The 18,195-nt window shown below is 33.1% G+C and overlaps 2 protein-coding genes and 1 non-coding gene across 5 annotated transcripts; 1 reads left to right on the plus strand and 2 right to left on the minus strand.

Annotated features, from left to right (window-relative positions):
* Positions 1 to 2,540: 2,540 nt before the first annotated feature.
* Positions 2,541 to 6,636, minus strand: LOC101213617 (protein N-terminal and lysine N-methyltransferase EFM7). Of its 3 annotated transcripts, XM_004148569.3 has the most exons (7): positions 6,416 to 6,636; positions 6,266 to 6,327; positions 5,952 to 6,085; positions 4,910 to 5,055; positions 3,891 to 3,962; positions 3,208 to 3,303; positions 2,541 to 3,113 (listed from the first exon to the last, which is right to left on the minus strand). In XM_004148569.3, exons 1-7 carry the CDS (start codon positions 6,477 to 6,479, stop codon positions 2,953 to 2,955), a joined length of 735 nt encoding a protein of 244 aa, XP_004148617.1. In that variant the 5' UTR covers positions 6,480 to 6,636; the 3' UTR covers positions 2,541 to 2,952. The 3 variants fall into 3 exon arrangements, with proteins under 3 accessions (XP_004148617.1, XP_031740762.1, XP_031740763.1); XM_031884902.1 differs by having other exon boundaries at positions 6,266 to 6,633; XM_031884903.1 differs by having other exon boundaries at positions 2,541 to 3,104; positions 6,266 to 6,630.
* A 136-nt stretch (positions 6,637 to 6,772) lies between these two features.
* TRNAK-CUU lies at positions 6,773 to 6,845 on the plus strand. Its single transcript has one exon. It is a non-coding gene; the product is annotated as a tRNA-Lys (tRNA).
* Positions 6,846 to 7,604: 759 nt separating this feature from the next.
* LOC101213381 (LIMR family protein At3g08930) lies at positions 7,605 to 13,477 on the minus strand. Its single transcript, XM_004148568.3, has 14 exons — positions 12,939 to 13,477; positions 12,731 to 12,816; positions 11,901 to 12,016; positions 11,656 to 11,766; positions 11,118 to 11,216; positions 10,895 to 11,017; positions 10,566 to 10,628; positions 10,398 to 10,462; positions 9,722 to 9,831; positions 9,518 to 9,632; positions 9,323 to 9,388; positions 8,410 to 8,520; positions 8,243 to 8,309; positions 7,605 to 8,146 (listed from the first exon to the last, which is right to left on the minus strand). The coding sequence occupies exons 1-14, from the start codon at positions 13,286 to 13,288 to the stop codon at positions 8,099 to 8,101; spliced, it is 1,530 nt and encodes a 509-aa protein (XP_004148616.1). The 5' UTR covers positions 13,289 to 13,477; the 3' UTR covers positions 7,605 to 8,098.
* Between the last annotated feature and the right edge of the window lie 4,718 nt (positions 13,478 to 18,195).

An 18,195-nucleotide genomic window follows, 5' to 3' on the forward strand; every position in this document is an offset into this window, starting at 1 on the left:
TCACATACTTTTACAAAGTAGCTAAACTCTTATAAATTTTTTTAAAATAGATTTAAGGTTAGTTTAAATCGCATATATTTTATATAGCTGCTTTAAAATTTTTAAAAAATATGTTTAAGGTTGGTTTAAATATATATATATATATATATATATATATAGATTTGAAACATATGAAATTTAAATATATTTGTGTATTTTGTGCAGTAGTTGTGTGGTTATGAAAGAGAGTTTTTTCCCTTATAGAGAGCTTTATTTTTCTTCTTGACAATGATGGAGAGCCTCTTCAAGTATTCTAACATTTTCGAAAACTATTTTTTATTGTGGAGCCAAATCATATAAAAGTTTTGAAAATACCTTTTCATACAAAAATGAGGTTTTTCAAATTGTTTCAAATCATATTTTATCAATATAGGTGAAAAGGGAGAAAGAGTATAAGGACGGTGTAGGGGAGATTAGAGAGATAAAGAAAAAAAAGTTAGAATAAAGCAATATTTTGTAGCACTCATTTTCAGCCATCTCACTTATTTCATCACACACATGATTAATAAAAATACATATTTTAAAAGTAGAAAAAGTTTGTTTTATGGAGAATACTTAAGTGTTAAATTTCAAATCTACAAACTAATTTAATTTAACATACCTCAAAAGATTGAAAAACACAAGCACATTTTAAATATATAATTTATTCATCGACTAAATCGTTAGAAAATGGAGAACAGAATCTTTTAGAAACCATATTAAGATTTAAGTTATTTAACTTTTTTCTCTATTAAAATAGCAAAAAATGAAGTTGGTTTAATGGGCATAATGCATGTTGATATTTGTGGAGATAAAGTTTCAGTCACACTAGATATGAATAATTATCAATAAAAGAAGAAGTAAAGATGAAAAATTGTGGTATAGTACGTGGCATCAAATGGGTACAGGGAAAAGATTGACACATGATCTTTACCGTCGCTTACTGCCGCAAAAAGATCAGATCCGTGATGAATTCAGGCCGACTTGTCGGTTGTTATATCGTATATGTGGGGGCACCCCAACTACATGTCGTTACTGAATAATAAGTGCTTACGTGGAGATCTGCATCTTTTACCACAGTCATCATACACAAAAGGCCGTACAAGATGAGCATCATAACGGACTGCCACGTTTGTTCCCATTGCGGGTCCACGTCATGTGGTCTACCCTACACACATTTTCTTCGAAATTTCCTTTGTCAACGTCATATACCGAATTGAAGTGAGGGGGAAAATTTTCATTTATATAATATATTTTAATCTCGAAATTATGGAGAGTCAAATTTTGTTAGATAGTAATAATAATTTTCATGCATTAATCAGAGATTTACTTTTTGTTTGTATAAATAAAAATAGCATCAAGAAGCATGTGTTTTTTTCGAAAAGGAAAAGAAAAGCTATGTACACTTAGACTCGCTGACTCGATAATTTCAGTAACATTTATTATTTAAGTTTGCAAATTTATTGAAAGTTTCCATCTCTATTTCTCTTTTTCATATTTATTAAAAAAGAATTTTATCCTTCCCATCATTAACCCATTAATTTTGTACTTCATTAACTTGATTAAATGCTTCGAATACTTCCTTCAACTCTAGTTCATGCAATTTTCAATAAATATAATATCTTCTTAATGTCACTTTACGAGACATTCACCCGTACAATACTACAAATTACAATGTACTTGCCTCCTCCTATAAGTTTGTAACATATATATTTAATATTTTTAAAGATTTATTAATTTATTAAACATAAAATTAAATTTTGTAACTAATAAATTATTAATCAGTAATTAACTAAATATCGTTAATATGAACCTTGCTTAACTGAATTGAACATATACAATTTGAAGTTCAATCCCCCACGCCACATATTGACAAAAAGTAAAAGTAAATTTAGACAATAAAACTGAAAGGGGCATTTGGGCCAATGAGTTTATTATTATAGCATACTATTTTGGTCTAGGTTGTCTTGGTTTGTGTTTATGGACAAACTATTTTTGCTTTAGTTAAAAAATAGTAAACACTATTACAAAGAAGAAAAAAAGGGATGAGAGAAAAATAGTAAACAAAGAGGCTCTTCTGAGTCAGTGCTATACTTAATTATAGTTTGTAAAAAATTGAACACTTCACTATTAACTAACTATTATTGTTAATGCTCTAAACAAGGAATTTTACTATAATAATCTACTCCACGACCTTCTCGTCAGTGCCCCAAATGATCCCTACGCACACTATTTCTCTCCCAAACCAAGTGTACTTTGCCTGGGGCTGCTATCATTTAATGTACTATACAGTGACTTTTAACATTTAGGACAAACTATAAATTTTAGTCTATAAACTATACCATTCCTTTTAAAATCACAAATCTAAAAGATGCAAACTCCAAAAGTAGAATTTCATTAGACATAAAATTCATTTTTAAAAAATTTGAATTTATAGATCTATTAAACAAGATTAAGTTAAGAAACCCGTTACCCACTCTTAATAGTATAGATTAAGAGACCATGTTATTTAAAACCTAAGATGAGTGACCAATAAATGGTTTATTCCATACCTTTCATACTAGACAGTCGCATTTCATACAAGCATTTAAAAGAGAAAAGGTTGAAAACCCCTCAACGATAATAATAAATAACTATATCATACGTTTTGCAGCCTGGAAAGAAAGAAGATAAACAAACAAAACCAACTTAACTAACAAAACTATATAGTTTCCTGACAACTAACTAATATTATCCTACATTTTGTCGAAAATCGAATGACGTTCTAAGAAAATAAAGTATTGCCTATATCATTTCTATGCTGAACTATCTGATACACCTATTTGAAAAGACTTTCTACGTTAAATAGACATTTTCTAAGCACTTTGCTAAGCATTTAAAAAAGTGATTCCTTCCGAACGAACCTGTAACTTACTGACACGTTGGATACAAACTTCAGTCCATTGATTTGATGCAATAGACGCGGGATCCCAAATGTTTTACTTCAAGGCCTGCATTTTCACAACCATTGAAAAAGAGCAATTCATCCTCCTTCCCAATTCTGCGCCTCCAGCTCATTAGAAACATTGGTTTGGCCATGGGTGCACCTGCAGCCTCTAAAAGCACAGTAAGAACCATCAAAAGGTTTTTTTAAAGAAAATGTTCTTACCTAACTATGTATGATCATAAAACTAGCAAGATTGGCATTACCGTCATTTCCAATGGCAGACAGAGAAGTTGTTTTGCTGTAATTTCGCTTGAGAAGATACGATAGTGTTTTTATCAAGTTTGGATACTGTTTCACATCTGAAAAGAGAAATGAAAGGGCTCCTTATCGTTATCAAGTTAAGAGATCCTTTTTTCGTTTTAGTACAGTTGGATTAGGGAGATACGAACCAGGTCACTAATACATGCAAATATCAGTTGAACTATGTTCTCTATGCTCTCTTTGGCAATAATAACACGATCTAAAATTAACTCTATACTTCTAACAATGCCATTCATCTACAGTTTAACTAGCGTGCGGATTCTAGGATTCTTTAACATGAAGGGTCAAAAGTTCCATGAAAATGAAAAAGACTACAAACTCAATGTATTTGAGTAGATTTAAAAGCTTTAAAAGTTATCAGTAGTACATTCTCAAACACTCTTCATTTGTAAATCCAAACTTTAACATCAAGCTCAACAAATGCACTACTAACACAAGTTTTCATAGTAATAGTCTCCATAATTGTCCTTAATAACCACCAAGATGGTCTCAAACAGTCCATCATAGTTGATCAAATTCATGAACCAATTACTATTACGTAAGTACTTTCTTTTTTCCCATCGAAACTGAGTTAATTAAATCCTGGAAAATATCTCAAAGAGACAACTAAAGGATAGGAGCTTACAGAGTAAAATATCGCTGGCTATGACAAGGTCCCAATCAGGATCACTAATTGGAAAGCTGTCTCCCCATGTATCTGAAAAGGAAAAAGATGTAAAAATATTAGATCTTTCCAAGAAGACAAGTGTAGAAAAAAGATTTAAAAGAAAATCTCAGATAATGACAACTACATAAAATAAATTTATTGGATGCTCCTGAAAGACCGGAGAAAATGCCGAAGCAGTAAAACCCAGCAAAGGGCGTTCACTGCTTTCAAAAGTCCAATGGGATGTGCCCTTTAACCAAAGGATGGGTTTATGGTATGCATCACTTCAACTCAGTTTTGTTACCTTTCATAAAGAGGAAAAAATATACAATTTGTACCTAAAGTTTGGAGATTGTATCAATTAAACCCTCAAACAAATAATTATTGTACCAATTTAAGCCCTAAATACTTATCTTTTTTTTGGATAAGTAAGCCCTAAATTTTTATAAGACAATCAATTTAAGCTCTCCATTAGAATTTTGTTTTAAAACCATTAATACAAGACTTTACCTGTGGAAGGCTTCTTTATATGCAAAGGTTGATGTAAATTAGAGAGAAATCCAAGAGTCTCAGAAAAATTGAGTGGTTTTTCATATTGCTTGTCCTCTAGTTTTCTCTATCTATGTAGAAAGAATTACATGATAATTTTTCTTGCTACTTCAGTAGGATATTTGAAGAACAATTTTATTTAGATAACTACAAATCACTAGAAAATAGTCTACATTGATTTATTTATGAATGTTTAATGTTTAAATTGATATAATTATTAGTTTGAAGTCTCAATTGATACAACCCTCAAAGTTTAGGGGCACAAACTGATATTTTCTCATTAATAATTTTGTTCTTTCAAAAATTTCGGTAGTGGTAGTAGTAGTTTCCCATCGAAGATTCACCTGATCAGCAGCTATATTATCTAAGCAGTTAACATCACAAGTCTAATCTTTCTAATGTATAAAATAATTAGTCAACTGAGAGAGAGAGAGAAAGAACTCACGCACGCTTAACGTGAGGAAGGGCTGGGGTGATTCCATTCACCCTGCAATTATAAGCGATGTTCTCTTCAATTTCCTGATCATCATAGTCTGACGTTGTGATATCAAGATCAAATGATTTTCGTAAGAATATTGCCAATGAACCGGTCCCACTGCAAAAACAGGTGCAGAAGTAATTGAAGGTGCATATCCATAGAGGAATGGGGAGGCTGAACATTAAAAGAGAATAGTGGATACAAGAAGATTAAGGAGACCGCATAAAGAGAGAGAGATGCGTGTGTGATAAATTTGAAAATGGTTTAAATTGAATTCTAGTTCCTACACTTTCAAACTTACTAAATGTGGTCCCTCAAACTTTCAAACATTTTATTTTAGTCCTCTTAAGTATGCATCAAAACAAACTATCTGAATCCTTATTATTAACATTTTTGTAAGCTATTCAATGGGAAGTTGAAATTATTTTTCTTTAATTGGGAAGTAAATTGTCTATATTCCATATGGCCGAGCGTTCGAAGAAATATGTAATGCAGCATTTCAAAGTACCAGAATTCAAGATGAAAATGGGCTTATTACTTGATTGATGAAAAATTTATCGTACAGAATTTAAAAACTAAGACAAAAAATTTAGCCATTTGGTTTTATAAACAAACAAATAAATAAGAGAAGCTTAAAACACTACTCCCACACCTTTCTCATGTTTTGCTATCCACTTGCTACTCATGCTTTCAACCAGCAAGCCTAGTTTTGAAACTAAAAAAGGTTACTCAAGTATTTCCTTAACAAGGATGAAATTGAAAACCATAAGTAGAACAAAAATTGGGAGGAAACAAGCACAACTTGAAAACTAAAAGCAAAATTATTATCAATCAGGGCTTAATATTTTAAGACTAAATATACTATTTCAATGCCGAGCCATTAAGCTTTTGTTAAATTCTTTGAATTGGAAACCATTACACTGATAATATGGATCATACAAAAGGAAGAAAATCATCAAATGAAGTTACAAACAGTTGGATAAAAGAAGTACAAAACAAGTGAACAATTGTACCTTCCCAATTCAATACATCTATGTCCTTGGATCCAAGACGAGTTTTGAACCAACCATTCTGCAAATGCAAAAGTCCCCGGCCATAGCAAATTCGCATTCAGCTGATGAAATGAAAACTCTCGAATAACCAACTCCTACGTTCCAATGGCGTCATGTAAGGGAAAAAAACAAAACCAACTCCTAAACATAAACAAAACATCAAGAACTGGCATATAGCATTACAATTTGAACCATTCTAAGTAAACCAATCAGCTAAAAAAACCTCCATTGCCTTATGCTAAAGAACAGAGTAACTTAAAAAAGAGAAAGAGTACCATTCCAGGAAATTGATGCTTCCTTTCCTCGTAGCTTTGCAGCGTGTCTAAAGTCCCCGCATCTGAGGAAGAAGATCGAAACGAAACATTATAAAGAAATAAAACCAAAGCACGAAGCACAAGCAGTAGAGAGAGGAGTGAAGAGAGTGCCATTAGAAGACTCGTCGTCGTCGTCGGGGAAAAGTGACGACGGGGAAAACAAAGCTATGTCCATCTTCTTCTTAGAATTGGCACAGAAATGTAAGTACAAAGAAATCTGACTACTGCTGAATGAAGCATCAATTCAATTGGATTGCCATTATACGAGGGAGAGCGGGATGAATCTCGTTGGATGAAAAATGAAAACCTAAATCAACTGCCCACCAGTTCTCGAACGACATGTTGTTCGCGCACAACAAGCTACGAGTCTGAATGTACGTATTGAAATAGAAAACGACATGTCGACTTTTAATTACTAAGAATTACATAATACAATTGAATGTTTTATAGTGCATTAATATCATGTGGGCCCGTCTAGCTCAGTTGGTAGAGCGCAAGGCTCTTAACCTTGTGGTCGTGGGTTCGAGCCCCACGGTGGGCGATTTTTTTATTTCTTAGTAAGTTTTTACATATGATCTCTCTTTAATATAAAAATAAATAATCTCTTTAAAACTAAATACTTGGATTTAAGAAAAGAGGAAAAACAGGTGGAAGCAAAACTGAGAAAAAATCTTTTTAAACCACATAAACCTTTTTAAAGCTATAAACTACATAACATAAGGCCTGCATGATATGAGATGTTGACTCCACTTATGTTCAACAATGTAGGGAGGTTAAATAAATATTGTGTTTAGTTACTTCCAACAATTTCATTCAACTTCAAAATATGAATATTTTAGTTTTGTTAATTTGATCAAATATTTAATCATTAATGAGATCAACATTCTCTTTTAACCAGATCTGACCCAATTCAAAGTCACTAAATATAAAAGTGTGAATATTCTTTTATATATATACATGCATATAATATAGATATACACGAATGAACGGTTAAATATCTTTTATAATTGAGTATTTAGATCAACTTACGTATATTTCAAGAACATCATGAGTATCTAGATCAACTTACGTATATCTCAAGAACATCATGAGTATTTAGATCAACTTACGTATATCTCAACTAATCTCGTAGTACTCACCAAACTCTACAACATTTTAAGATCAAGAAACTAGTAGAAAATAAATTTGTAGGTAGAAAATCAGATGGATTGAAATCTTATTCTTTATTAGAAAAGCGATGTAAATATTAAGTACGGATGTGCATAGTGAAGTGATATGTTAAAAACAGCCAAACCAATCATTGAATAATGTTATAGCATCCAAATTTCTCTAGCTTTGTTCATTTTGACAGTTCAATGACACAAATTGAATAGGAAAAAATAAAGGGCATAAATATGAAGTGGAGAAGTGATACAACTATTCATCCTCAATTGGCTATATTACAAAGAAAGGCATTTTCCTAAAAACCATATTTCAGACTGCAAAGAACCAACCATCTTTCAATTTTACATGCCTAAGCCACCAATGTATAACACAAATCAAAGAAACAATACATACAAAAGCCTTCTTTTTTTTTTTAAAGTACAAACAGTCAAGAAGCAGCAGCACTCACTATGTCATTTGTATATTGAAGTCACTCAACTCTGGATGATTTCTGCCAACTTCACAAGATTCAACAACGAAAAAACTCCGCCAAATACGACCGCCAAATCAAATTAATCTAAAATGGATGATGAACAAGAGATCATTTGTTGGCCTTGTTGGTTTTTTGATCTTTTGAGTCGAGACGTACAATTACGAGGAAAGCTGGAACCTGCCAGAAAGCTTCTTTCTTCTCCATCCCTTTAAGTCAACAAAACAAGAGGAGATATACCATGGCATTAGAACCAAGAACTGGAAGTGAAAGCACAATCAAGTAGATTAGTTTTGGAAGCTTACAAAGGCAGCATAATACACAAAAGTCAAACCCGCCAACGCAATGAATGCTATTTGAAACACGTTATACCTGCAATACAAAAGTCAAGTTTGTTCAACCAAATAAGAACTGCAGACGGCAAAGATTCAAAACCAGGAAAATGCGTATAGATAAAATTTAAATCACTCACTTGTACAAATATTTGATACCGCGAAGAGACTGCAAAGTGTGTCCAAAGATTTCTTGTGCTGCAGTTGCTCGTGCATAGTATGCAAACGCCGTGGAACAAAACTGAATCACACTATAAAAAGGAAAACAGAGATCATATAATCAATCAACTTGCTCAAGATACAGAGAGAACCATCCTAATTTTGGCCATATGTGACAACTAAATAACAGTTGTCAACATTTAATAAAGACATACTTTGGGTTAGACACCTATTTTTTCCTTTTAATGAAAAGGTGTTTCATTAACAAATGAATCATGAGTTTAGACTTTAGAGAAAATCTTAAATTCATCCACCAGCATTTTGAAAAAGACCAACAATCATTCTCATGCTTGTCAGAATGGAGATCTCCAGATCTTCAAAAAAAATTTGACGTAGTGCCCTCCTCTATTCCTTCAACGCCTTTACACATAAGCTAAAACTACAGCTACACCTACGGCTTACACTAACACAATGCCAAAATGCATACACTCAGCAATTACGCTCCTAGAAAAGGATAAAGGCATTTGGAATAAAAGTCAGTTATTTGGCAGTTAGCACGCATTTAAATTGCACTAATTAATTAGAACCTCAATACTTGGTACGGAGGAGCAAAAGGATTAGTAATGTAGTCAAGGGTGCTGTTTCTCCAACAGAGTGCTGCATAATTATTTTCCCTTCTTTATTCAAGGCAGTCGGTGACATTTCTACGACTCCTTGACTGTACGTCCTTTTGTATTATTAGTGAAAGGTTTTTCTTCATATGCACACAAATGTATCCCAGGTTTTATCACCCTCAAACTTTGTCTTCATTCATGATCACTGTTGGCAAGTTTTCACTATAGAAGCTCTAATGCAAGTAGTATACAATAAGCAATGGTAACTGAAGATCCTAACCTGATAGAACAGAGGAGGATAAGCCCAACATTAAACAGGAAAGAGTTCATCAGCGTGGCTCCCCACCTATATACAAGGATAGATGAAAGAGCAGCAAAAATACAACATCAATATTGAGCAATCAACAGCTGGACAGACAAAAAAGGGAGAAGAAAATAAAAAGAACAAACTCAACACTAAGAAAAATGTAACTACTTCATCGGATGAATTGTGATAAAAACTAGTCTCAGGCCCAGCATCATGGCTCCAGCAATCACTGCTAGAAGAAGGTAGAAGCAGAAGAATGCAAATGCTGCAGTTCCAAGGAGTCCTGGTGGCAGGAAAATGATCTTCATATTGACAATAATCACATAGAAAAGACATGAAAGAAAAATGTGAGTAAAAAAAGTAAAAATGTACCCCAAACATCATCCAGCTTGATAAAAACTTCATTCAGAAAAGGAGACAATGGGGGATCAATTAGCAGATATATAACAATATGTACAACCCACGCCACTGAAACAATCAACCTGTCAAACAGAGAGGAAAATCAGTAAATTAAACAATGTGACTGAATGTCTCAAATATATATAGATAGAGAGAGAGAGAGAGAGAGAGAGAGAAAGAGAGAAAGAGGGAGATAGACTTAAGTCTAATATACTTGCTCAAGAAAAAAGTGGCAACTGGATCAACTACCTCTCACAGAAAAAACGGAAAGAAAAAAAAGAGAAGTGGAGCGGACACGACCTATCTTTAGTAAAAGCACAAAAACCTGACTTTGGAAGAACATCAACACTAATTTCTCCACCAAATATTTTTCATTCCACTCAATGAAAGCACAACTTCTCATCAAAAAACAATAACAAAAGACAATGCCCCTCTCCTCCAGATGATCTACACTCTTAATCTAGCAACATATATAAAAAATACCAAGATGACTATCTCCTTCACTCTCCAACAAATCATTGTGTACCATGGTTAACCGCCTATTTTTTGCATAAAGTTTGAATGTGAAATAGATGATAACAAGAAACAAACAAACAAGAATACGCAGTGCTTTAATATAAATATCTTGGGGGATCATAACTTCACTTACCCCAAAACTCCCAACACAAGTTTTGCCAAGTAGCCAAGAACAGTCAGTGCCCATGCAGTCTCCGCCTGTATCCAGTTTGGCATATTAATACTTTCGTAAAGGAGATAATAGAAATTATTCCAATTGTACAATGGAAATCGATAAATAATAATAGATCCCGCAGTCCACCTTTTCTCCTTGAGGGTACATCTCTTCTAAAAGCTTTACATCTTCTTCCAATTGAAGCAACTCCTGCAAAAATAAACAAGTAGATGTCTCAATAGGCACATTAAAAATTGCAAATAAACATCTAAAAATCAAACTTCAGTAACTTATTGAAGCTCTCATCTGACGAAAACGACACTCATGAGACTTCTAGGAAAAGCTGAGGTTCTTCAGGAATTATGTGATAATGGTCAACAATGCATGTACTCAAAACCAAAACCAAATTCTAAAAGAAACGGAAGGAGAAAACCCGAAAGAACATCGACACCATAATTATCAAAGGTGAAACATACCTTCTCTACAGCCTTCACATTCTTTCGCCATTTTCTACCCTTAGAACCACTTCTTTCTTCCTGGTGTAGTCCATCAGCAGCTTTCTTCAGTTCTCTGGCCTTTTTTCCTAGTTCTGTTGCTTCCTGCAGGATATAAAACATGACTTCTAAGTGATATAGATCAGGAAATCAATACCACCATTAAAATAATAGCTAATGTACAGAATGAAAGGCTAAAAAGCACCTTGATGTATTGTGAGCGAGTGATGACAGCCTTTGGACGCCTAATGAACGAGAAAATAAGGCCCAAGGGCAGACAAGCAATACCAACACCTCCAAATATCTAGTGGGAAAAAAAAATATCAGTATGATGTCTTTATTATAGAAAATTAAACAACAGAAAATTGTTTTCATTGATTAAGAAGTAATAAATTTATTGACATCAAAAATTTTGCTCTGTGAAACTAACTTGCTGATGTTCTTTATATGGCAAGATGAGCAGTTCGAATTTCTACATGAAATATTTGCCAGTAAATTCAACATCATACTTCCTGGTGATTTCTAACTAATAGACAAACCGGTATGCCATCATAAGTACACCTTACGTTCCTCTTAATTGTATAAAGTAATTTTATACCATAATAGGCAAATAGACCATCTTCGGTTCTCATTCTCTTTCTTATTTCCCATAGAAAGGGCAGAGTACTTGTATTTAAATTGTTCATTATTTCATAAAAGATGGAGACCCAGTGGTTTCCTCCAATCTCAATCAATGAACTTACAGCGAAGAGTACGGATCCAACAATAGTGGCAAGAGCCACAACATATTCTGGAAATGTAGTGCGCATTGTCCATGTTTTCTCTGATGAAGCACTTGTCGTAAATGCTGAACACTACAATACAATGAATAAAAGTAGTCATGTAGATGTTCAGTTGTTAAAGTTACGCAAATCCATAATTAAAACTGCCAACTGAAAGCCAAATAGAACCATATATGACAAGTAAAGTTTCCATGCAAAAGTAGAACCTGGCGGGCACCATTTCCAATGCACGGTTGGCTGCTAGAGAAATCCCATGAGTTTGGAAAAGAAGCCGTGTTTGAAGAGAGATGCATAACGGTAAAGTCAACTTCTCCAACGAGCCCTGATGAATACACCAATGAAGTTTATTGGATAAAACGCATGGCAATTTTCCAACCAAAAACTAAGGCTTGAAGGGAAATAAGAGATTATTGCAATTTAAATACACATGGCTATCAATTGAACTACATTTATATACTATTAGAAAACCCATGAAATAGTCAATTCATCACTTGGCTATTTTTTAGGTAAAATGGGGAACAAAAATTCAGAGAACCATGATCAGGTTTCAAGCTCCCTATAGTTGGAATGTAAGAAAGAAGGAAGTCCAAATTGCAATTAACTAGAAAAAAGACAAGAAATAAGCGTAAAGCAAAGCAAGTCGGCTTCAACTTGAGCATTGTAACAACTTGTTCTTCAATCATCAATTGACCAAAAAGCTTAAGTTAACAATTGAAGTCAAGTTTAATACTATATCATTAAACACTCTTCTTTAGTGGGCTTGATATATGAAGAAGTCCAACTAGGGGAAATGGATTTTAATTGGTGAGGAAATAACATTTGCTTGGAGTTTAGAACATAGTACCTCCTAGACCTCCCTCTCTAATACCATCTTAAATGACCAATTAACCCAAAACTTAAGTAAGTGAAAAGACAAATTTAATATTATATCATTCCTAACACTTATAAATATTAAATACTAATTGCACCAAAATTAAAAACCAAATAGAAGACCAACAAAGTGCAAAAGACCACAAGAATGAGTATGAGAGCTGACCGTATAAGATTCCCAACAGAAGACCACAGACAATGGCCATTACCACAACCCATATCAAGGCGCTCTTGATCCGTTTGCCAATACCCCTACACAAAGACACACAAAAAGTAAATCCTCCACGTAACAAATATAACTTGTTTTTTCTCCAAAAAAAAAAAAACAAAAAAGAAAGAAACAAAACAAAAAAACTCAAATTCTAAGCAATTACTTGTCCTGGTCTCCTTCATAATAGAACATAGCAAAAGGAATAATGAAGAAAACAAGCACCGCATCCACAATATAGATAGCAAGCCATAGATCCTTCATCGGCAATGTGAGATTACAAGCGCCATTATACAAAGCATGTTTACAAGCCTGCCGGTTAGCAACGTCGGCTGGTAACATCAAAATGGAGATCAACGCAACAGACAAGCCGAAAACAACAACAAATTTAGGAAAATACGCCTGGTTTTTGTCATCAGGATGCTGGTAATTAACCAAAAGGTAAACATTGAAGATGAATATAATAACACAGACGACAATAGCTACAATTACAAGAGCGAGATTGAAATCGCCCATTGTTCACGAGCTCTCGATTCGAATTCGAAACCAGTACGAAATCGAATCGAAGAGATCGAAGAGGAACAGAAACAAAAAAAAAAAAAAACAATCTGGCTTCGTTCCTCGTTCGCTTTCGAAAATTCGAAATGGAGCTTCGCGGATCTGGCTCGTCTAGGGGAAAAAATGGGGAAATGGGAAAATAGGGCTAGATTCCGAAATTCCGATGACATTGTTTGTTGAGAAAAAGCGAGTCAAGGGATGGGAGGATGAAATTACGATTTTGTCCTTCGAGGAAAATATGTATTTAGAATCAAACAGAGTTGACAGCGAAGACGCGAAGGGTATAACAGAAAAATAGAATATTTAGTCGGATAGAAATAAACGTTTTTTTTCTCCGTAAGGCCATGGTAATGGAAAATTGTGAAAGGATATTGGGACGGTTTCTACAGTGGAAACGCTTTGTGTAATGATATGGCTTGTGATGACGTGGCAATCCTTCTGGTTTTATGGAAGATATTTAATTTAGGTTATTAATTTAATTATAATTTTTTAAATATAACAAAATCAATCAAATATTTATAAAATATAGTAAACCTTTCAAGTATGATAGACACTTGTGAACTTTTATCAATTTCTATCGGTGATTCTTCGATAGATATATATTAACAGAAGTTTGTCAATATCTATCATTAATAAAATATAAAGTTTGCTATATTTTGTCTATGTTTTCAGTAATCTTGTCATTTTGTAAATGATCGTGCAGTAGTCCATCTTCATCTCCTCGGATACGTCCAAGAATGCTTTCACGTCGGCCAAATTATGCATCAGTATATCTGCATGCATCACGTCTTATCGAATATACTCAGCTCAAAGATTCCCTGCAACAGTCTAACAACTTCCTGGCGGATTGCACTTTCATTTTGCAATGCTAACTTCGGTCACTCCATAATGGTCCTTAGCGGGTCATTCACATATTTCATGGCATCGCGAATGACGTCCACAATTTTCACATTATGGCCTCCTCGCTTCCTCTTTGATCCGCTTGAACTCGTCCTACAGTCAGTTGAGCGACTAAGTCGTGCACCCATTATGTCATCGGGCGACGTGTTAAGTCCCTAGTTGTGCATAGTAAGAATCTCCATATTGTTTTCATCTTCAAGTGGAAATTCCTTATACCTGCCCAACAGATCAGACATTAGCGAATTTCTCTTACACGTGCTCCCGTTGAGTGATCTTTCTCGAACACATACGACAATTCGTCGTAATAGGGGAAAGGCTTGTTCACGAGGCCCTTCACTCCACGATGGGTCTGTGAAAAATAATTCAAAGTAATTATCAGTTTTCGATTATATTACAAACTAATAACGATTCACAGTTACTTATTTTCCTACCCTGACCCAACTTTCGAACAAGTTCTTCTCAACAATTATGCACTTAACATCATGGTCATCAAATGCCAAGTAGTGTGAAAAACTAGAGTTAAATGATCCAAGTAGTGTGAAAAAAATGTTATAAGATACAAATTGCATCATGTCAGCTTTTTAAATGTTTTTTCTTTCGTACTACACAATCTCGTATTACTAGTTAAAGGAAAAACCAATACATTGTTCAAAGCATAACTTTTTTGATACTAAGTGTAAGTGGTTTGGAGATGTGAGTTTGAACTAGTGATACTATGGACAATATGTTTAAATTAAAACGTTTTATTTTTACAATTATAATTACAGGTTGTGTCAATAACAATTGAGTTACACTCGATTTCACATGAAAAGTTGAAATCAATTTAGTTATGAACCTTTTATGAACATGGTGAAAATGTCGAATCAACCTTATCAATCGGATACTTTTAAAACCCATTTACAAAAGAACATGTGACTTCAAAACTATTTAAAAAAATATGATGGTTTTTCGGTCGATGTTCAATTGGGGTTTTGTAAGGGAGTTGAAGTTATATTTTCAAGTATAAAAGAATAGGGAAAAAAAGATACCATTAATGAAAAAAAGTTTTTTTTTTTTTTTGCCAAACAACATGGATTATGAAATATATTCATATATTTTTTTAAGAAAAATAACAAAAACAAAATATTTTAATTTTCATAAGATCAGCATTGGTGCTACAATGAACGTCTCAATTTGTAATACGTTGTAGTTTACATTAAACTGTGTCATTAGTTTATAATCAAAATGGTGCCCTACTTTTTTTTCACAAACGAGGTGTGTGATGCATGTGCTTTTGAAAAGAAAAACCCACTTAATTTGGCAACGTAGGTTTCAAATTACACAAAAGAATGAAACATGTACAGAAGACATGAAAAAAAAATTATAAACTATATTATAAAAATTTATTAAAGTTCACTTGCAAAGTTGATAGGACTAGTGTTTTTTCACGTAACATTCCTACATATTACAATGTGATAAGTTAAAAAAAAAAAATTGACAAACACAATAAGCTAAAGTACTTCAAGACATAGAAACCCTAGTACTTCGAAAGTTGAAATTACGAACACGGGCTAACTGCAAAATAGAATGAGAAAATAAATATTAGTTACACGCGTTTTTTTTTTGGAGGTAGGAAAAAAAAAAGGTTTGCAGGCACATATCATTTCCCATTGACAATGTACCCACACGATGGAAAAAGAAAAAAATTGTTAACAATAATCAAGAAAAAAACAAGTAAATGAGGTTAAAATTTTGGGTGGAAGGAAATTCGTTCAATAATTTGAAATCAAATTTCATATAGTGTCGTTAATGTCTTCAAATATGCAATGCTATGAAAGTAGTGATATGAAAGGCATGCAAATAAACAACAGAAAAGTGCCCTAACATGGATTGCAAACAAATAAATGACAAATGCAAAAGAATAAATGATTTTCAAACACGCATTCGAATACAAAATGTCAGTGAATCATCAAATTAAAGAAGTAAGAACGTGTACCTAATGAATCGGTAATGCGTTTTCTTACTTCTAATGAGACATAAGTTATGGATGCATTTAAAAACACACAAAACTCCTTCAACTTTACTGCATAGTAACAAAGAATGCAAGGAAAAGAAAATCTAAATGGCATGGATGCATAATAGACATACAAAAAAGATGGAAAGGTAGTTCGAAGAAGATGAACCGAGGAAAGAGGCACACAAAAGGCATAATGCAATAGCAAGTTTATATAGATGGTCATGGGCAAAAGTAACGATGAATTGAAGACCTCTAAACAAACAAATCTTAGCAAGATTTATGACAATGACAGTAGACAACACAAAACAGAGGGGAAAAGACAAACCAGGTAACCAAAAAAGTTGGTCAAAACCCTAATGCAATAGTCATACCATAGAAAGCAAATGAAGGGTATACACAAGTACGAAGGGACGAAAGCATTAGTACAGGAGAGAGAAAAAATTAGGCAAACAATACTGCAAGGGAAATTAGTATACAACAACATACAACGTGAACAGAAGAACAGAGCACAAGAACAAAAGACGAGCACATATATATGAACATCAAAAGGAAAAAATTAATTGCAAATGTAACAGATTCACAGCACACACAAATAGCATAGGAATATAATACAAGTAATGGAAACGAATATGAAATTACGAGAACTTAATTATTTCAAAGTCAAAATATATATAGGGTTGCAATTATTACAAATATCATAGGTTTTTTTAAAAATAAAATGGTGGTTATATATAAAATTTAGGGAGTGTGAGCTTCTATAATCCATAGTTTTAAGAGTTGATAAGATATAAAATTAATCTTCTTTGATAATGGATCTACCAACTATTTAGGTCAAACAAGAATTGAAGTTTATAACTTCTACTTTCATACACTACTCTAACTTTATGGGTCAAACACACCCTACAAAACTACTAATATACAAATTGTCGAGAGATTGTGACAGACTATGTTCAAGGTTTGGTAAGCATTTTTCATTCGACTTTGGACGTAGTTGAAAAACTATTTCGAGATAAATGCATTTTAATTAACTATTTCAAGATAAATGCATTTTAATTAACTAAAATCAACTAGGATATTACAAACACTATAACCCCATTTTTTTTTCTTTTTTTTCTTGGATGAAATTATTGCATTTACCATCCCTAAACTATGAGGTTGGTTGCACCTATAACAAAATTTTAGTTTTGAGCAATTATATCCCCTCTAATTTGTTAAAGATTGCAATGAGGATATTGTCCAAACCAATATTTATTTGTAGATTATTTTATGAATTTAGTGTCATTTTAGGGTAGTTTTCAAAAGTATGGGTAAAATTAAGGTATTTATAAAGTATTTGTAAAAATAGTGGTGATTTATTATCGTATTCGATCCCGTCTCTCATTTTAAAAAATTATTTTTATTATGTTTTGTATTCAATTGTACACAACCACCATGATTAGTTAATTGTCATCATTGATGTTAGATCCCGAGGTATACTGTGAGTATACTACCGATGGTAAGTCATATATGTCATCATGTTCGACTTTATGTTGAGCTAGGTGATACATGTGCTACAATGACCGAAACAAAGGGTCGTGACCATGTGAGGAAGTTGTTCTAACTTTAAAAACAACATTTTTTTACAAATATATGAAAAGTTGAACCAGCTTAAATTCAAGAAAACAAACATATGTAAAAGTTATCGCGTTGAGTTATTCATTCATCGATGTAAGTGAGAGATAGTACGAACATCACAGGATAACAAACATCACAAACCCTAAAATTTGTCCCATACAACTCGGTATCATGCCAATGTTTTACTATATAAACTTTTAATAATTATTGAATTTGATTTTAGATTGTTGTTGCAACTTTTACTTAATGTGTATTAATTGTAACTATCACGATGAAGTATCTTTCAATTGTAAAATTTGAGCTATTGACATTATACAAATCTTAGAGCCTTAAATTTACAATAGTTGTAGCAATT

Source organism: Cucumis sativus, chromosome 4 (genome assembly GCF_000004075.3).
Source record: "Cucumis sativus cultivar 9930 chromosome 4, Cucumber_9930_V3, whole genome shotgun sequence".
In the NCBI taxonomy this organism is placed as follows: domain Eukaryota; kingdom Viridiplantae; phylum Streptophyta; class Magnoliopsida; order Cucurbitales; family Cucurbitaceae; genus Cucumis; species Cucumis sativus.